The 21,040-nt window shown below is 46.6% G+C and overlaps 1 protein-coding gene across 1 annotated transcript in view; it reads right to left on the bottom strand.

The window, feature by feature from the left end:
- CD99 (CD99 molecule (Xg blood group)) overlaps positions 1-21,040 on the bottom strand; it is a 33,266-nt gene that overhangs the window by 8,413 nt on the left and 3,813 nt on the right. The window contains exons 2-7 of the mRNA XM_068533833.1: positions 9,836-9,868; positions 8,439-8,483; positions 7,122-7,163; positions 6,420-6,488; positions 5,060-5,104; positions 1,674-1,718 (exon numbers count right to left, since the gene is read on the bottom strand). Of these exons, the coding sequence (XP_068389934.1) occupies positions 1,674-1,718; positions 5,060-5,104; positions 6,420-6,488; positions 7,122-7,163; positions 8,439-8,483; positions 9,836-9,868 (279 nt within the window). The remainder of the gene's footprint in view (positions 1-1,673; positions 1,719-5,059; positions 5,105-6,419; positions 6,489-7,121; positions 7,164-8,438; positions 8,484-9,835; positions 9,869-21,040) is intronic.

Here is a 21,040-nt window from a genome sequence, read left to right as displayed (position 1 = left end):
AGGGTAACCACGGAGGGACCGTCACTCCGGAGCCTCTCCAGGAAACCCGCGTCGGAATTCATTTCACTACGTGAGCTGTTTCCAATCCAAGAACTGGCTCCCAGTGGGATGCCAAACCCCACCTCTTCCCCATCCCTAGGACCAGCTCAGGTGTCCTCCCAGCTCAGTGAGGAAGCTCTCAGATGGGTGACAAATCCACAGCGGAAGGGGGCCCAGTGGGGACCATTCAGCAGCCGTGTGACCTCAAGCAGCCAGATGCCCGGCTCTTCATGTACCTTCTGAAAAATCAAAGTCCCCGACCTCTTCGTTACTCTCAGGTGCTCTACGGTGACGGTGTTTCCATCCACCATCAAGAATTCTAAAGCTACCTGCGTCCGTCCCGCATCTACAGCTGTTTCTTGACACAGCAGGTGCACAAGACATCCTCCCCCATGAATAAAAAGGACGGTGTGATGGATGGTTCATCGTATGTGTCAGCTGGACTGGCCAGGGCCTGCCTAGGCAGCTGGGAATACTTCATTTCTGGATGTGTCCATGTGGCCGTCTCCAGAAAAAAATAACATTCGAACCCGTTAGCCTGGGTAAAGCGAGCTGCCCTCACCAACATGGACGGGCACCGTTCAATCCACTGAGGGTCTGATTAGATCAAAAAGGGACAATTTGCTCCCTGCCTGAGCTGGCACGTCTATCTTCTCCCGCCCTTGGACATTGGTGCTTCTGCTTCTTGGGATTTTGTACTCAGACTGGGACCCACGCCATTTGCTGTCCTGGTTCTCGGTGTTTTGCACTGGGACTGACTGGCCACCTTCCTGAGTGTCTGGCGTGCAGACAGCAGATCGAGGCCCTTCTCAGCCTCCGTAACTACGTGGGCCAACTCCTTATAATAAGTGTCTTTCTACTCATCTCTATACATCCTAGTGGTCCTGTTTCTCTGGAGGACCCTGGGTAATACGGATGGCGTTCCTCCTTAGGGCACTTTGGGAGGGCGACCGAACTTAAAACGCAGATCCCGTCGGTACCAGCTCCAGGCAGACCTCATGCAAGTGAGCTTCACGGATACTGTGGGGTGTTTTGTGTTTTTTTAAACAAATGGAAGGTTTGTGGCCACCCTACGTCAGGCAAGTCTATCGGCGCCATTTTTCCAACAGCATTTGCCCACTTCACCTCTTCGTATCACATTTCGATAATTCTTCTAATATTTCAAGCTTTTTCATTAGGATTCTATTTGTGACGGTATCCGTGATCTCTGGTGTTACTCCTGTGACTTGCCGAACGCTCAGAGGATGGTGAGCCTTTATTAGCAATAAAAGTTGTATAAATTTAGGCCTGTACGTGGTGCTTTTTCTTAGCCTTGATGCCATTGCACACTGAATAGACTACAGTGCAGTGTAAACATCACTTTTAGATGCACTGGGGAACCATACAATTTGTGTGACTTGCTGTACTGCGATATTCGCTTGACTGCGGCGGTCTGGACCTGAATCCCCAGTATCTCCGGGGTCTGCCTGTTTCCGCTGAGCCCCCTTGCAACGCGTGTCCAGAGAACCGTTCTTCATTCCAGTATCTTTCAGATGACGCTGCAAATACTAAAAGTGAGGCTGTGACCGCTGGCTCCCGCTTCCCTCAACAGTACACGTGAGGAACCCAGGACATCGGGGACCAGGGGTACGTACCCTGCTCCTCCCCGTCATGCCTCTGCTTTCCGCCACCACCGCCTCCTGCAAGAGAGGAACAAGGCTTGGTGACAAATGGCGCTGGGGAGACGCTCGGTCACCGAAAACTCATACCAAGGACCAGCTCCTCCGACCTTGGGTTGTGAAGGTTCCTTAAGAGAAATGACCATGGGACTGATGAGGCCATTAATATCAGGGTGTCCCTTTCCACTGCTGGGAGGGGCTGTCCTCGTTCTGTGGGACGTATCACCTGTCTCGCTCCCGTGTACCTGAAATCCAGGCTTGGCACCTGACTCAACCCCCTGGCCCCATGGTGGGCCCCAGGAGACCCACTGAGCCCTCAAAGTCCCCCAGGGATTCGGGGAGAAACCCAGCAAGGGTCCCAGAGCTCACCTGAGACCCTCGCATGGCTATGGGGTCATCCCAGGCACACTCCTGTTAACTCTCAGGCCCCCCAGTCTCACTAGGGGTGGTTGTCGGCCATGTGCTATCCACGGACCCACCACCTCTGGGTATTGTCTTCATTTGTGCTTTCCCCGGGGCTAAGGGATACCACCTCACCACCCCCTCTACTTTTTCCACATTTAATGCCAATGGATACTTGATGTTTTTGTTGTTGTTTGTCTCATTTTGTTTTTTCTTTTTGCCCACACTATGCAGCTTGTGGATCTTAGCTCCCCGACCAGGGACTGAACCTGCACCCTCGGCAGTGAAAGCGAAGAGTCCTAACCACTGGACCGTCAGGCAATTCCTGATACTTGATGTTAAGCTGACACTTGTACAATTATGAGTGCACAAACCAGGAATCCACCCAGCGGACTGCACACTTGTGAGGGTGCCTTTAGCTTTGTTTACTGTCAGCCAGTCACTCCCAGTGTGTCTTTATGGTATAGTCACACAGGCACTGCATGTTACATGGCTATGAAGCACCGCTGCCTGCTACAAAGGAGGGGCTGCATGTTACACAGCTACAGAGCCAGCGAACAGCCTGTTACATTCAGTGGGTAAGAGCACGTTACACGGGTATCAAACTAGAACCCTGTCTGTTACACTCCTCAAAGTGGGGCGATCTTGTACAGCACCTCGAGATGTAAATTTAAACGGAAAACCAATTTAGAAGGTAGACGGCTAGCCACTGTAGACATGACTTCGGGGACCAGGGTGGAAGGGGTTTACTCTGAAAGGTATGTGAGCTCAAGAGGGGAGGCAGGGGCATTCCCGGTAGAAGGCAAACGAGATGATCAAAAAGCATGTCACCGTAAGGGCGTGACTGATATAAACAGACTTATAATGCTTTGGGGGCTGGTTCATCCATTGATGCCAATCAATGGCGCTCCATCAAGCAAGGATCCAAAGCAAAAATGTTTCCAGTAACATTTAAGGCAGGCCAGGGAGGAATGAACCCAGCAATCTCTTACATGGTCCTCTTACCAGTGGGACCACCAATGATCCCAGCCATTCTGGAAAGCAATTTAGCAACACATGAAGGGATGTAAAAGTGGGAACTCCTTTCAGAAACCCTACTTCTTAGAAACCACCTTAAGGGAACCATATGGAGGACATCCAATATCAAAGCATAAAGATGTGTACAAGAAACTGGTGCAGAATCTAAAAAGCACAGCAAACTAGTGAAAATAACAAAAAAGAAGCAGCCTCACAGATATAGAGAACAAACTAGTGGTTCCCAGTGGGGAGAGGGAAGGGGGACGGCCAAGATGGGGTAGGGGATTAAGAGGTACAAACTACTATATATAAAATCAATAAGCTACAAGGATAGATTGCACAACACAGGGAATAGAGCCAGTATCTTATAATAACTTTAAATGGAGTACAACCTAGAAAAATACTGAATCACTACGTCATACACCTGAAACTTATACAACACTGTACATCAACGATACGTCAAAAAAAAGTATTAAGGAGTATCAGGCAGTTAGCTAATAAAAATGTTATTTTTCTATTTAAAAAAGAAGAAACTGGTATAACCTAAATGCTTAAAAAGAGAAGGGAGAATAAACAGATTTTACATGCAGGGGGAAGAACTCGGGTCAGGTAAGGAATAGGGAGGGGCCATCAGAGCATGAAAGTCCCTCCCCAAGGATGTCAGAGCCATGGGTCACCTCCTGGGAAATCTTTACATCATCTAATTATTATTCACCGTTTACGCTCAATTCTCCAAGAAATAAACAAGAACCAGAGCTCGACGGCAGAGTTAGAAATAAAAGATTTCCCGAACTGGGGGCTGGAGCCCAGGGTTTTCTACCTTGGGGGGGAAGCTGGAGTTAACTGCCATGGAAGGAGCTTCCCTCCAGGTGGACGTCCCGAGGTTCTGAGTTTGCAGCCCTCCTAGGAGGCTGTGGGCCAAGAGTGACGCCCAAATTCAAGGCTGATGCACAATCTTTCCCCACCTCCTGAGGGTGACCCAAAGGAATCCTGGTGGAGGAGATCTTTACCTTGTGTCTGGCTATGCGTTATATATTATATACACATATACTAGACGTAATACCTGTTTTAGATTACATATGCATAATAGATGAATATAGTAAAAATATATTTATATGTAACATACGTATACACTATAATTTATACATACATAAATACATAAAAATGACTATATATTTCATCAAGTTATAACTATTCTAAGCATATATTAATTTTTTTTTTAAAGTATTTGTTTATTTATTTATTTATGGCTGTGTTGGGTCTTCGTTTCTGTGCGAGGGCCTTCTCTAGTTGCGGTAAGCGGGGGCCACTCTTCATCGCGGTGCGCGGGCCTCTCACTATCGCGGCCTCTCCTGTTGCAGAGCACAGGCTCCAGACGCGCAGGCTCAGCAATTGTGGCTCACGGGCCCAGTTGCTCCACGGCATGTGGGATCTTCCCAGACCAGGGCTCGAACCCGGGTCCCCTGCATTGGCAGGCAGACTCCCAACCACTGCGCCACCAGGGAAGCCCAGCATATATTAATTTCATACTTATTTATTTATTATATTTAAATACTGTTTTGGCCCCCATATTGACCTAAGATTTTAAAGACAGAGGTGGAAACAAGGACCTACTGTAGAGTACAGGGAACTCTGCTCAATATTCTGTCATAACCTATACAGGAAAAGAATTTGAAAAAGAATAGACACATGTCTATGCAGAACTGAGTCACTTTGCTCTACACCGGAAACTAACACAACCTTGTTAATCACCTCTACTCCAATATAAAATAAAAAACTAAGGGACTTCCCTGGCGGTCCAGTGGTTAACACTCTGCCCTTCCACTGCAGGAGGGGTGCAGGTTCAATCCCCGGTCGGGGAACTAAGATCCCACATGCTGCATGGCGCAGCCAAAAGATTAAAAAAAAAAAAAAGAAAGACAAAAAAAGAAGGGGAACCCTACCTCCATCTGAAGTCCCATCAGTCAGGTCCAAATCCGAAAAGCCATCTAGAAGGAAAAAGACAGGATCATCTGTCACATGAGAACTGTCGGCAGTGTCTTGATGTCTTGGGGTGAAGGGAAACACATCAGAATCAAAAGCAGACCTGGGGTGGCGGGGAACCCCATAAAGGTACTTTGAATCTTTCAAAGATACAATTATTGGACTTCCCCAGTGGCGCAGTGGTTAAGAATCCACCTGCCAATGCAGGGGACACGGGTTCGAGCCCTGGTCCGGGAAGATCCCACATGCCGCGGAGCAACTAAGCCCGTGTGCCACAACTACTGAGCTCGCACACCTAGAGCCCATGAGCCACAACTACTGAGCCCGCGTGCCGCAACTACTAAAGCCCACGCTCCGCAACAAGAGAAGCCACCGCAATGAGAAGCCCGTGCACCGCAACGAAGAGTAGCCTCCGCTCTCTGCAAGTAGAGAAAGCCCGCGCCCAGCGACGAAGACCCGATGCAGCCAAAAATAAATAAATAAAATAAATAAATTTATTTATTTAAAAAAAAAGAAATAAAACCATAAGAAAGCATATGAAGATGGCTTCCATTTGCTTTGCAACTCATACTTCTAAAATAGCAGAGAAACATAACATTTTCAAAATTAGGGATTAGTTATGATAGCATATAACTGCCAAGAAAAGTCATATGATAAAAATTATTAAATGACATAAGAAAATGCTTATGGAATACTCATAAGCAAAAAATAATGTTATGACACAGTGTGAATAAAAGATTGACAGTTTTACTTAACAGTTGTTTCATTTAAATTGATATAGAATACTAGGGAGAATAACCATCTTCACTGTGGTACAGGATGGACAGTATTTCTATTTTTCTGCATTAAAAATTAAACAAATATATAAACAAACAAAAAAGCCAACTCAAAATCTGAAGTTTCAACAGCCATTCAACTCAGAACACTGATGTTAGTCAAATACTCAGAGAATACTATGATGTGTCAGAAAAAAGGTGGCAAAAACCTTTAAAAAACAAAACAAAAACCAAGAGCTTCTCTAAAGGGAAAGAACAAGCTGATATTTTTCTCCATATTGATTCCCTATATTTAAAATCTTACATTTAATTTTTTAAAGTTTCCATTAAAACCTTGGAAGTAAAATCAGCAAACTAAAAATCAAATCCGAACCAAAAATATATTTTTGAAAACTGTTTTCCACGACTGGAAAATTGGCATTACGTTGCACAGAGAGTTCACAGTAAGATCATGCTAAATCTGAAATTACCTCCTTTCAGCTGACATGGAAATCACTGTACTCTGAAAAACACACAAGGACCCACAGGGGCGAGAAGGTCTTACCAGAAGAGCCGGGCTGGTTGGGGTTTGGATTAGGTTTTGGCTTGGGTGGTTCGGGTGACACTGGGTCATCTGTAAAAGAGGAGAGTGGCAATTATAAGCACTTTGCAGTCAAGAAAACAAAACGTGCATTTGCACACAGATGGTTTACTAAACAGCTAGAAATGGAAGCATGTCCTCTGTCATGGCGGGGCAAGTACTTTGTCATGATGGGGATACCCATACACACAGGCACCTGTGGATTTCTTTCCATCATCTTCCAGCTGCAGTACTTAAATTCACGTATTTCCAATAGAAAATAAAGCAGATGGCTGGACCAGCTACAGAATTTGTGGAGCCCAGGGCAAAATGAGAATGCAGAGTCCCTTGCTTAAACTGTACTAAGAAACTCAATAGGGCGGCCACAGAGCAGTCAACCAAGGAGGGAAGCCCTTCTCAGTGTGGAGTCCTGTGTGACCCTACGCGCCCGTGAGGCCAGCCCTGGCAAGGATATTCAGTTTGTCTTATATCACCCCAAAGACTGTAAGAGCTTTAAAATAAAAGTAGGCATACGGATAAAAGCCAAAAACTCAACCACAACAAACAATACATCTATTCCCTAGGTTTTCGTGGTAAAAACTAATTGGACTTATTTAAAAGAGACAAGCCTCTGCAATGATAAATGAGCAAGTCAGACACATCGGAGATTTAAGAGGTACTACTTACTGTTCCCTCCACCAAGGGCGTCTTCTAAATTGAAGTTATCATCTAAAGGAGAAAAACAGATAGTTAATACTGAAGTTCTGGGTGAAACAAGGAACAGAAATGACTTCCTAAATAGACGGAGGAAACATTGCCTCTCCACATCTCAGAACACTTTCCTGAATATCAGTCTGACCAAGGTCTCAACAGAAAAACCAAATTCCTGACCATATTCATATCATCCTTCTCTCCAAAAAAAGGAATAAAAGGCAAAACCAAACCAAAACAAAGAAAGTAATTTATAAGTCAATTACGCCCCATGGACCGAGCTGAAATTCCAACTTCTGCCTGTAGACAAGTCTTCCCCGGGGACTGTTTATCCTAGCAACATCCCCTACCAAGTTGCCAACAACTTCCGCAAGGTAGATACTACGACATTAAGGGGGGAAGTCTGTGGCCAGATTTGGGCTTGTGCCCACCAAGAAAATGATTCTACTGACCCAGGTGTGCTTGACAAAATGATGTGACAACTCCTGATGGCTTCCGAGGTTGCCTTCTTAGTTTTAGGGACTCTTTGCAAGTCCCAGCAACATCTAGGTGAGCTTGTGTATCCACCCAACACGATGTACTGACCCATCACGAGTCACGACTGGGAAACACCGTCGCTGCCCCGGGGAGCGCGTGACGGTACAAAGTCCGTTGTTCAATAATGACTTGTCCAGCATCCTCTGCGTGCCTGCACAGGTCAAGAACCTGGCTCTGAACAAGGCTATCTTTTTCCTCATCAGATGCCATTCTAGATGAGAAGCCCAACATTTGAAGAGAGCTATCACATCTTTTAAAAAAATCAGTGGTAAGAGCTCTGTAACTTTGGGCATCGATTTTACTGTGGGTGACTAACCACCAATGAATCTGACCCTTGGTCAATTCCATGATCGGTCTGATTCCTGACTTTTATTGGAAAGGTTTAGTGACAACAAGTATGCTTCTCCTAGAGGCTGAGATCTAAGTTTGCTCATGGCTTATACGAGGGTCCCAGGTCCTAAAACTGTTCCTCCCAAGAAATGAGTAACCAAAACCAGGGACAGACACTCAGAATGAAAGCATCCCGAGATGCCTTCCAGGGGACCCAACAGCATCTCGCCGAAGTGTCAGCGTCCGTCCTCTTACAGCCACTGTGGACTTGAAAGCACCAACATCACAGCATAATTCAAGTATTAACCAGGCTGGATCCAGAGCCGGTGAACAGCTGACTGCGGCTCACGCAGCTCTTGGGAAAACTGGGGCGCACGACAACGATTTCTCGGCTGTGTTTGCATGCTGGGCACCTTTGCTTCTTACCGGTGCCTTGTTTTGGTGGGGCGGGAGTGGGTTTCTTGTCATGGTCTAAAGAGAAGAGACATGTCTGTCAGTAAAACTTGCAGCTGGGAAACAGAATCAACTCTCGACACTGCTCTGTTTCCTTAAAAAGACTCAGAGAACGTGTGAAGCATCATTTTTTCCTGACAGTTGAGGCAATGGCCAAGCACTGCAGGACGATTCCAGTGAGCCCCCGAGGACCCACGACAACAGGAACATAGGATGATGTCAACCACGGCTGCCACCGAGACCAAGGGCCCCTCCCACCTCATAGACGCCAAGTGGGGGGCTGTGAGTGAAAGAGGAACCCGGGAGAACATAGGACGCAAGGGAGAGCCCGGGACCTGTGCGGGAGAAGGAGGGACCCGGGACCCTTGGCTCAAAGGCTGTGCACATTCACTATGTGAAGCACACCTTTTGCTCCTTGGGACCCCCAGGCAACCAAGGCAAGGTGGGCTGAGGCTATTAGGACCACAGACACCTCTCCGGCACCTCTCCCCACCAGCCAATGAGGGGTCCATCGTCGAGAATAAGACTATCCCCCCGTTGGCTTTTGGGAACATTACTGCCCTCACGGTTTTGACTCACACCTCTGCATCGGACCCCAGGAGTTAAAAAGATATCTTGGGGCATTGACATACATACAGTACTATGTATAAACTAGATAACTAATGAGGACCTACTGTATAGCACAGGGAACTCTACTCAGTGCTCTGTGGTAACCTAAGTGGGAAGGAAATCTGAAAAAGAGGGGATATATGTATATGTATAGTTGATTCACTTGGCTGTACGGCAGAAACTAACACAACATTGTAAAGCAACTCTACTCTAATTTAAAAAAAAAAAATGATGTCTTGGGTTGAATACTGGGCCCCCAAATTCACATCCACCGGGAACCTCAGAACGTGACCTTACTTGGAAATAGTGTCTTTGCAGATAACACTGGTTAAGAAGAGGTCACAGCGGATTAGCACAGACCCTTATAGACGAGTGCCTTTATCAGAAGGAAATTGGAAAACATAGAGGCACTGATGCACAGCAAAGTGGCCACGTGAAGGCAGAGGCAGAGATTGGGGTGATGCAGGCACCAGCCAAGGGATGGAATCAGTGAGCCCACAGGGGACCAGCCCACAGGGGACCAGCCCACGGGGGACCAGCCACTTCCGCAAGCGCATGGCAACCCTGCGTGGCATTGATCCACCACCACAGAGTGTGGAAATTATTCCACCAAAAAAGATTTATTTACCCTGACAAGGGCATCTTGATTTTCTTCATCCTACGTGAGTCTCTAGTTATCGTAGTAAGACATATTTCAAAAGATTTACTGTAGTCCAATAAAATACTCCCTGTAGTTTATAAAATGTTTTAATATTACTCACCATCAAGGGCATGCGATAAATCAAAATCTTGGCCTAAAAGAAAAAGAGTCCAATTAGAAATAAGTCAAATAAAAGTAAATTGGGAAATTAAGAAAACAATTAAAAAAGGGCATGATTTTGGATTTTGAGACGTCTGGCGGCTTTGAAAATGCATCACCATGTTGTGATTTCTCATTTGAAATATTCACTCTCATGCGAAAACGTAAGAATATGTCAGCTTATGTTTTAGATTATGGACAACCTTAGAGTTTAGCAGCAATTAAATTAGTGGGAAACCATGATAATTCTGCACGTGCATTATTCTAAAAAAGCAGGTGTTTTGAAACAGGTGAGTCACAATTTCCAATACATGATGGAGAAAAAACATGGAGAGAAAAACCCCTTGGAGTAGCAACATCTCTATAATTACACAACCAAAATGTACTTCTCGTAGAAACACCAGACAACCCAGAAAAAGGTAAATTTTCTTTTTAATTTCCTGTGATCCCAGAGAAGGGGGGAAACTGCCTTTAATTCCATTGTTCTTCTATCCTGTTGCTACCGCTTTACTGAAGCAATTTCAATACTATTTCTGTTTCTATCCAATTAATGATGGATTGAAGGAAAGCAAAGTAAGGGAATTTGGGAACAGTCCACTTGGACTGTCCGGTCAGCGGAAAGGAGAGTGACAGCGGGTCGGAGGATCATCCTGCAGGTGCAGAAGCAAAGGGCACACGTGTCCCATGTCAGGAAGTGCTGGGCGTGTAACAAGCCATCTTCATCCCCGGGGGCCTCCAGAAGGTTGCAATGTGTTCAGTCCCCCTGAATGTCTCACAGACAGGTGTCAGCCTGTAACACTCTCTCTCTCTCTCGTGTGTGTGTGTGCAGCTATGTGTGTGAGCGATTGGGTGTGTGTGTGTGTCCGTTTACTGAGTGGTTTGGGATCCATGGGGTTTTGTGTGTAGGTATGTGGGTGGTTTGTGAGTATTTGTGTAGGGGTGTGTGTGTGCTTTGTGTGTGTGCACATGTGTGTGTCTAAGTGCAGTTGGCATGTGTGTATTTGTGGTGTGTGTAGTGTATGTGTATATGTGGGGTTTTGTATGTGCATGTGTGTAGTTTGGGTGTGTGCCCATGTGTAAGTGTGTCTACGTGTAGTTTGGGAAGTGTATTTGTGTGTGTGTGATTTTCCATGTGTGTATTAAGAACAGGCAAGCAGGTAAAAAAGAATGAAATAATGCCATTTTCAGCACCATGGATGGACCTAGAGATGATCACACTAAGGGAAGAAAGTCAGACAGGGAAAGGCAAATACCCTATGATATCACTTATATGTGGAATCTAAACTATGACACAAATTAATCTATATACAAAGCAGAAATAGATTCACAGACATTGAAAACAAACTTATGGTTACCAAAGGGGAAAGGGAGGGGGGACAGATAAATTAGGAGTTTGGGATTAACAGATACACATGACTATATATAAAATAGATAAACAACAAGGACCTACTGTAGAGCACACAGAACTCAGTATCTTGTAATAACTTATAAGGGAAAAGAATCTGCTATAAAAAAAAAAAAAATATATATATATATATATATATATATGTATATGTATAACTGAATCACTTTGCTGTACACCTGAAACTAATATTGTAAGTCAACTCTACTTCAATAAAAAATACTATATGAACAAGGAGATGTGCCCCCAAATCAAAAACAAAAAAACCCCAAAAAGGCAGCAGAAGCAGCATGATCTGGGAAGGCCCTGGGCTGGACGGACCCCCGCCCTCACGGGGGTAGGGGCGCTGGTTTCTGCACCTCAGAGCCCGGAAGGGACAGGTGTGGTTTCAGCTCTTCCTGCAGCACGTGGCAGATGCTCACGAGGTAGCCAGGGCGGCTGGGGAGGGTGGGATTTGTTCAGCCCCGAAGAGCCCCCCTGGGCAGGCGCAGAGCCTACACATACATGCGCGTCTCTGGTCCTGTACGTCTGCCTAGAGACCCACAACCGTTATCGCTCCCTCTACGCTCCCTCTGCCGAAGCGACGGCGCTGGGACCTTCCTGAGATGTTCAGCGTCCCTGCCATCGGGACGCCTCCACACCTGATGGGGGTGAGGGGGGGTGGCGGGGCGGGGGGCGCGGGGGAGCGGGCAAGTAGCCCCAAACAGAGCGATTCAAGGAGTGGACGACGCTGCGTTTCGGACGGGGATTTGGAAAGAACAAGCAGACAAGGCTCTTTGGAATGTTGAAACCAGCAGCAACACACTTGAAGGTAAGATGTTTTTACATACACGTGGCGCATGCGCGTGCATGCTCCTGTGTGGGCGTGTCTGTGTACGGATGTGCACGTGAGTATACTCGTGTGCGTGCCTGTGAGCACGTGCACCCGCGGGCGTGCACACTGCATCTGGGTGAACTGCACGCGTGCCCACGTGTACTTGTGCGCACGCATGTCCACGTGCACTGGCGCGTGTGCGGCGCAGGTATGTGCTCACGGGCGCGCCCGCGTGTGCGCGCAAATATGCACGGAGCGTGAGTGTTGTGTATGTATGCGTGTGTCTGTGCCCTGCGTGTGAGCCGTGCGTGCACGTGTGTGTGCACGTGTCTGTCTGTCTGGTAGCTCCGTGTCCAGGGCCTGGAGCCTCCCCAGCCCAGCTGGGCCCCGAGCCCCCGCCCGGCTCCCCGCGCATCTGGGCTCCTGAGCCCCGCTGACGTGGCCCCGCTTAGGGGAGAGGTCACGGCTCAACTCAGCCCTCTGCTGAGCCCCCGGCGTCCCGCACGCAAACCCAGGAACAGCAGACCCAGTGGGGCTGGGGGAGGGGCCGGGCATCCGAGCCGGACACCCAGGCATTTCTCTTCCTGCAGCCTCTGCCCAGCCCATCGGAGGCAGCCTGCACCGTCTCTGCTGCTTCCAGGCGGCCCCTCCAACCTCCAGGTGTGGAGGGGAACACCTCCAGACGGGGGGCGGCCCCGCCGGACGCAGGGCCTGAGTCATCCCCACGGCGCGCACACACCCCCTGCCGTGCACGCTCCCCCCCCACCCCGCGCCGTGCACGCTCCCCCCCTCAGCCGTCTACCCTCCCCCCCTGCCGTGCACCTCCCCCCTCAGCCGTGCACCTCCCCACCTCCCCCCGCCGTGCATGCTCCTCCCCAGCCATCTGTTCGGTTTCCTCCTCCCGAGACCCAGGACAAAAGCCCCAGGACGTCCCGTCCCCGAGGCCACCCTGGGCGCGGGCTCCTCCTGGGGAACCTGTGCAGCCGCACGTGCCTCACAAACCCGCTGAACCGCGAATCTGAGGTTCCACAACCATGACCTGTGCAAGTGACAAGCGCACAGCACGAGGCCCGAATCCGGTTTCCCTTAAATTCCATCAGGGTGGCGCACTGACGCAGCCATCACAATGAGGATAGAAGTACTACTGATGATAATTTATAGAGATGATCAGTTACACAATTTATACACGGAGCTTATAAATTACACAAATGGAAACAGAACAGAAATAAATACTGGAAACAAAACTAGAACAGAAAGAAAATATAGATCGGGGCTTCCCGGGTGGCGCAGTGGTTAAGAATCCGCCTGCCAATGCAGGCGACATGGGTTCGAGGCCTGGTCCTGGAAGATCCCACGTGCCGCGGAGCAGCTAAGCCCGTGCGCCACAACTACTGAGCCTGCGCTCTAGAGCCCACGAACCACAACTACTGAGCCCGTGAGCCACAGCTACTGAAGCCTGCGCGCCTAGAACCAGTGCTCCGCAACAAGAGAAGCCACTGCAATGAGAAGCCCGTATACCGCAACGAAGAGTAGCCCCCGCTTGCCGCAACTAGAGAAAGCCCACACACAGCAACGAAGACCTAATGCAGCCAAAAATAATAAATAAAAAATTAAGAAGAAAGAAAACTAGAACAGAAAGAAAATATAGTTGCAATAATAATTACAGAAATTACAAACTATAGAATTTATCATTTATATACAGAACCTATAAACTATATAAATATATAAAAATAAGTAGAAATAAGCTTTAGAAACAAAATTAGAAGAGAAATTAAATAGAAATATAATTATAGAAGTTACAAATGATGTCATTTATACTTTAGACACAGAATTTATAAGCTATATAAATACATACATACAAATAAAATAGAAATAAATTATAGAAAAATTAGAAAAGAAATAAGATAAAGTTAAATAATAAATTACAAATTATATAAATTATAATTTATACACAGAACCTATCATTATGTAAATGAATAGATGTTTAAATATAATAGAGATAAATTCTAGAAATAAAATTAGAATAGGAAATAAATTTTTATAATTATAAATTAAATAAATTATAAATTATGTAATTTATAATTTATACACAGCACCTATCAATTATATAAATGAACATATGTATACATATAATAGAAATAAATTCTAGAAATAAAATTAAAATAGAAAATAAATTTTTATAATTATAAATTAAATTATAAGTTAAATTATAAATTTATAATTTATAATTTATACACAGCACCTATCAATTATGTAAATGAACACCTGTATACATATAATAGAAATAAATTCTAGAAATAAAATTAGAATAGAAAATATAAATTTTATAATAATGAACTATAAATTATATAATTTATAATTTATACACAGAACCTACGAATTATATCAATGGATATATGTATACATGAAACAAACTCTAGAAAGAAAATATGGGTAGAGATAAAATTTAAATTTTTATAATAATAAATTATAGAAATTACGAATTATACATAAATTTTACCATTTATACACAGAGCCTAGTAATATAAATACAGGCACAAATAAAATAGAAATAAATTCTAGAAATAAAGTTAGAATCAAAATAAAAATTAGGCAGTTGAAAGATTCCTTGGGCTTTCAGATTTTCATACTAATGAGGTAAGAATCACGTAAAACTAACAGTGGCCATGGAGGAATTTTCTGCATGGCCTGCACGCTCCTGGAGCTGTCTAGATAATACCGTTGATCTGCAAGAGTCTCCTTTAGGGAGGAAGAAACGGAGACCCCAGAACTCGCCCCCCGTCCCCTGCAATGTCAACGGCAACACCAGGGTCCCCCCCCCGGCCCTGGCCCCGTGCAGGCTGGTCCCTGCTGCTCAGGGCTGGTCCAGGGCCAGAGGTGATGGTAAATCCTGTTTGATCTTATTTTATGTCTAAATATTAGAGATGCCCTTATTTTTCTGTAGCTAGGAAGGAATTGCTCCAGACACAGTTTTGCCGTTTCTCGAGCCATGTAATTTAACATTCTGCCTTACAGATTTTGTGACAAGCAGGGGAAAGGTTCTTCTCTTGTACCGTAACCCTGGGGGTGCCACTCTGGGCTGTGTCAAGCTTTGGAAGAACCCAGAGCATCTGGGGACGCTGTCGGCTGGGCTCCGGGTGCCGTGGACCAGTGAGTTGTAGAGTTTGGGGAGCCCAGATTCCTGGGCCCCGATCCCGAAGACACTGACTCAGTGGGTGGGAGCCGGGCCTGTGAATCTGCATTTCTAGCCATCTCCAGGTGGGTGGGCTGGGATGGCAGGAGTGGCCCAGGACCCTCATCCCGGCTGCAGGGAGGTAGTTCTAGGATCCCGGTAAATTCAGTCTCCCTGAGCTAGGAAAGCAAGTCGTTGTTCCCCTGAAAGATAATCTCCAGGATCTGACTCAAAGCCCCAAATCCATTTCCCATTTTATCACCCTTCACCCTGGGTCACCGCCCTGCCCCTTCGCACTGGCCCTAAATGACCCGTCAGAAGGTCCCAAACTTGATCAGTTCACGGAGGCTTTGCATCTCCAGAAACTGGCCCAAGGCCCCGAAACTAGACCTGACAGTTCTGTTTATGAATCACAGTCAAGGCACATCATCCGTAGTGGTTTTGTTCTTAACAGTCGCCGGAAATGCTGAATGAGCTAATATTCAGTCATGGCTCCTGGGGAACTCCAGGGTTAAGTTCCTGCACCCTCAGGTCACACTGCCATCAGCTAATCGCACATGACCTTGCTTCATGCATGTTTCTGTGGAATTTGATCTTATTTAATCTGGAGTGTTGATGCTCACAGCACTCTTTCTCCTGCCTAAAGGAAGCTCATCTCACACACGTATTTCAGGCACACGGCAGCCTTCTTGTGCTTAGAAGCAAAATCGCAAGCATAAAGCACAAAAATGCAAAAATGTGGCACTACACAGATACTTGTTTACAATCTGAGACCGGAAAGGTGACTCCGTTTTTTTGCAGCTGTGCACAAATCCCTGAACTCAGAGAGTATCAATTTGGGAGTTACAAATAAATTGTAGCAAGTAAGCAGATTGGCAAATATGGAGTCTGTGAATGCTGAGGATGGATGGTACAATCACTACTATGATTGGCCAAAAAGGTCACTCGGGTTTTTCTGTAAGATGTTACGGAAATACAATAGATGTCACCCTATGTGCCTCGAAAATTTACAATCCCCCCAGCATCCTGTGAATGATCTGAGGGGTCACATAGTTTGAGTACATTGTCTGTCCTTGGGGCTTCCCTCGAATCCTCTACTTGGCCATAAATGCCAATCTCTTCTGTCCATACGAGGAAAACTCCTATTCAGGCCTCAAAGCCCCGATAAGATGCTGCCCTCCTACAGGAAGCCCTCAGCATCCCTCCCAGCCAGACTAAAGCATTTCCATGGGTGATTCCTATGCACATTACAGTTTCAGAAGCTCGAATACAGATCTTGGTTCTCAACTCTGGCTGCACATCCAAGGAGACCTCCTAAGTCCCGAGGCCCAGGCTGTGTCCCAGGCCAATTAAAGAAAAAACTTTGGGGGCCGGTTTGCAAGCCACTGGTATAGATTTTTATTTCCTTACTATTCCTTAACACAGCTGGTCCCTTCTCTCTCATTTCTGCTGTCTTGGTCCAGGCTAAGGCCAGCAATTTCTTCCCCTGCACACTGCACACTGGGTAGCTGGTTCAATATAATCGGTTTCCCTGGCAGTCCTATGTATTTTATTTTATGCATTAAAAAGAAATGTTATTCTGAGAGGGAGTCCCCAGGCCTTCTCAAAGTACCTGAGCATCCAGGGAAGAAACTGGTTAAGGGCTTCTTGTATTCTTCCTGGAAGGATTTCGGGGGGCGGGGGGAAGGGGGGAGCCTTAAAAATGAAAGCAGAAATGGAGACAGGAGCATAGGTGGAGAAAAATTTAGAAAATGAAATCAACAGGATTCACTAACATCAGACATGGGAGAAGAAGCTGGCAGGAATGAAAGGTGACTTTTCATTTTGAGAATCTGGGCAGACGGTCCTATCACAAGAAGCAGGAGTGAAGGAGGAGATGCAGGCCTGGGAGAAAATCACGAGGAGAAGCCGGGGATATGGACCATTGTAGACACCATGGGTGCAACCAGACGGGCCAGATCTATCAGCAGTTACGGAAGCTGGCCTAGGGTGGAGAGAGCTTTGGGGGTGGGACTCCAGGGGAACCAGCATCAGCCTTTCAAGAGGTGGAGAGGGAAGCTTTGTCTATGGTAGCAGGATGCAGCCCACACCCCAGCTGAGACGCATCTTCTGGTCTGTCCTTCCCGTGCCCTGATTCCTTCCCCAACTCTGAGTCAGCGCCTTATCTTGCAGGAATGCAGAGATTATAACCCACTGCCTGGTGTGTGCTTACGGTGAGTCTAGGTGCTGGTGGTTTCAGAGCAGTGAGATAATGGTCCCCCCTCCAACTGGAAACCACTTGAGATAGGTACTGCAGCTATCTATCTATCTATCTGTCTATCTATCTATCTATCTATCATCTTCTATCTATTCTGTCATATCTATCTATCATCTATCATCTTTTATCCATCCATTCATCCATCCACCATCTATCTTTTGACATCTCTCCATCTATCCTGTGTCTATCTATCATCTATCCGTTATCTGTCTTCCACCATCGGTCTGTCTATCCATCCATCCATCTATCCATCCATCATCTGTAAACCTATGATCTATCATCTGTGCACCAATCAATCATCAATCCCACCTATCCAGCGCTACCTCACTCCAGACAGGCCACTAGTCTTTAATTAATTCCTCAGCAAGGGGTCGAGTCAGGGCGGGGGGAGGGGGAGGGGAGGCTGCCCTCGTCTGTCCAGCAGCACCGCGTGTGGACCTCTGAGAGACAGTCCTTGTCGTGCATCTCCCGCTCCCTCTGAGACCCAGCCACACCCTTTGCTCTTCCTGTTCCGCGGTGTTACTCTGTGTCAAACACCTAAGAATTCTCCTTCCTGAGGCTCCTTCACCTGGTGGGGCACATTCTGGGCCAACTACGGGGCAAACAGCACCCCTTTAACTTCCATTGAGAACTGACCCCAGACCCTTTCCTAAAAGAAAACAGCTAAGGACCAGCAGACGCTGATCGGCAATATTTGAGGTCTTGCCAGCGGGACAAGGTCTATATGCCGCCTTGTCTGTGTCTTGCCCCCAAGACAACGTCATCGATTTACTCTTTGTGAACCAGTAGGTCGGGTCCAGTGCGTTCCTGCGGCCGCATTGCCAGAGCGCGATTGCACTGGGCGGCCTGGGGAGGGGGAGGGGGAGGGGGAGGGGGAGGGGAGGGGGAGGGGGAGGGGGAGGGGGAGGGTGGAACGCCCTGCGGATGCACAAACAGAAACAGCCGGAATTGGAATTCGCTGGCTGCATTGTCTGCGGATGACGAATGCCTTCCAAGTCCCGGAATACAACAGGTCTGGCTCTTCGCCTTCTCACGAAGGGCGGTGAACAGGCAAGAATGAAAATGAATTCTCTCTCTCTTTTTTTTTTTCTCAAAAGCACCCTTGGGAGTCATTACTTGGCTCTTTGAAAAGTTGCTGATGCCCTGCAGCTTTATGGCTTTTCTTGAAAACAAAGGGGTTCTATCAAAAACGTCCAAGTGCAGAAGGCAAGAGCGATGGAAAAGGGGTTCAGATTTGCAACGGATTTCAAACGCCCCTGCCTGCTGTCTGCGGAAATCAAGACATTTTACGACACGGCCAGTCCACTCAGACAGATGAACGGGCACCAAAGCCACACCGATGCTTACTTAGCAAAGCGTGGGTAAAGCATGCTGGCGTTTTCTACTCTATTTGATCTTCTTCGTTTCAAGGCTGCTGGACGTGCACTAAATCCCCAGCCTGTCCAAGGGTCCCTAACCGCCACTGGAAAAACACCGCTTAGAGGGCCTATATCTAACTCTAGGGGGAGAAAAAAAAAAAAAAAAGGAAGTTTCTGGTTTTCTGTTTACGAGATTTTTTAAAAATAATACGAGTAGCGAGACAGTGGCCACACCGAGTCATTCAAGACAAAGCTGAAACTAACACAGTCGTGTACCAACACCCAAAAGTGCCGTAAGAATTCGGTGAAGAGGGGCTTCCCTGGTGGCGCAGTGGTTAAGAATCCGCCTGCCAATGCAGGGAACACGGGTTCGAGCCCTGGTCCGGGAAGATCCCACGTGCCGCGGAGCAGCTAAGTCCGTGCGCCACAACTACTGGGCCTGCGCTCTAGAGCCCACGAGCCACAACTACTGAGGCCACGTGCCACAACTACTGAAGCCCGTGCGCCTAGAGCCTGTGCTCCGCAACAAGAGAAGCCACCGCAATGAGAAGCCCGCGCACCACAACGAAGAGTAGCCCCCGCTCGCCGCATCTAGAGAAAGCCCACGTGCAGCAACAAAGACCCAATGCAACCATAAACAAATTAATTAATTAATTAATTTAAAAAAAGAATTAGGCAAAGAATACAAACAGGAGATTCCAAAAAGCAAAAAAAAAAAAAAAAAAAAAAAAGAAAAGCAACTCCTGTGTCCCTATGTGGACAGATACAGATGCAGATGTGAAAGACACAGGCAGACCTCATTTTATTGCGTTTAGCTTTACTGTGTTTTTTACAAACTGAGGGTATGGGGCAGCCCTGTTTCGACCAAATTTATTGGTGCCACTTTTCCAACAACTTTTGTTCACTTCGTGTCTCTGTGTCACATTTTGGTAATTCTCGCAATCGTTCAAACTTTTCCATTATGATATGTGTGTGACGGTGGCCTTTGATCAGTGATCTCTGATGTTACTACTACAACCCTCTGAAGGCTCAGAAGATGGTCAGCATTGTTTAGAAATAAAGTATTTCTCAATTAAGCCATGTTCATTGTTTTTTTTTAAAGACATAATGTCACTGCACATCCGACAGACTACAGTCTAATGTAAACATGACTTTTCCATACACTGGGAAACCAAAAAATTCATGTGACTTGCTTTTACTGGGGTGGTCTGGAACCGAACCCGCAACCTCTCTGAGGTGTGCCTGTCCCATTAATTAGGTAAATACACATAGGAATTCTGGTTAGTTACCCTCTTTCACCCAAGAGATTAGGCACAAACAAAAAAAGAACATCTAGTGTTGGGTGGTCAACAGGAACTCCCTGGGAAGATAAAGCCAAAATCAGAAGCAATATGGCAGCATCTCGTAAGACCAACCATTTGTGTATCCTACACAACCTGGCCATTCTCCCAGAAGGACACAAATATAACAAAATATTCATGGTTGTTGACTGTGACTGAAGTGTGTGTGTGCGTGTGTGTGTGTGTGTGATGTGGGTCTTTGTCCTGTAAGGTTGGAAGGGTGACTGTAAATTAAAAATAAAAGCCCTGGTGGAAACAAAGGAAGAGACTTCTCTTCCCTCGCCCTTTGCTTCCAGAAGCTCTTTTTCTCTGTCCTTTTCCAAGGTGGGTAAATATTTTTAATGGCTAAAGGAGCCTGTTTTGACAACCTGTACAGAATGGGTGACATTCACTTAGCTGCTTTTAAAAGTGCGTCTCTGCAGCCTTAGTGGGTCACCTGTGATGCATGTCACATCCTGATGTCATGCTTACTCAATCGTAAAATGGGTTTCTTTCCCTTCTACCTTGGCGGAGAGGCTTTCTGGGTCGATGCTGGGTTGAATTCTAATTCCCCAACAACACCTTCCCTGTTCCACCAAAGACGCTCTGGTCAACACTACCGCCACAAAGGGGCTGCCGTGACTTGTATCATGAAACCCATGTTGATGAACTATGAACTATGCCTGCGGGTAGTTCATTTTCAAGTATGTCATCCTCTGAGGGTTAGAAAACACCCCTCTGTCTGCAGAAAACACTTCCAAAACCATTGTATCCCCCCAAAAGGACTTTTGGAGCTCTGAAAACACACAGTCCATCGTTAACCCTAAGAACTGGCAAAGGAGATC

This window comes from Eschrichtius robustus, chromosome X (assembly GCF_028021215.1).
Source record: "Eschrichtius robustus isolate mEscRob2 chromosome X, mEscRob2.pri, whole genome shotgun sequence".
In the NCBI taxonomy this organism is placed as follows: Eukaryota; Metazoa; Chordata; class Mammalia; order Artiodactyla; family Eschrichtiidae; genus Eschrichtius; species Eschrichtius robustus.
This window is presented reverse-complemented; position numbering and strand designations above follow the sequence as displayed.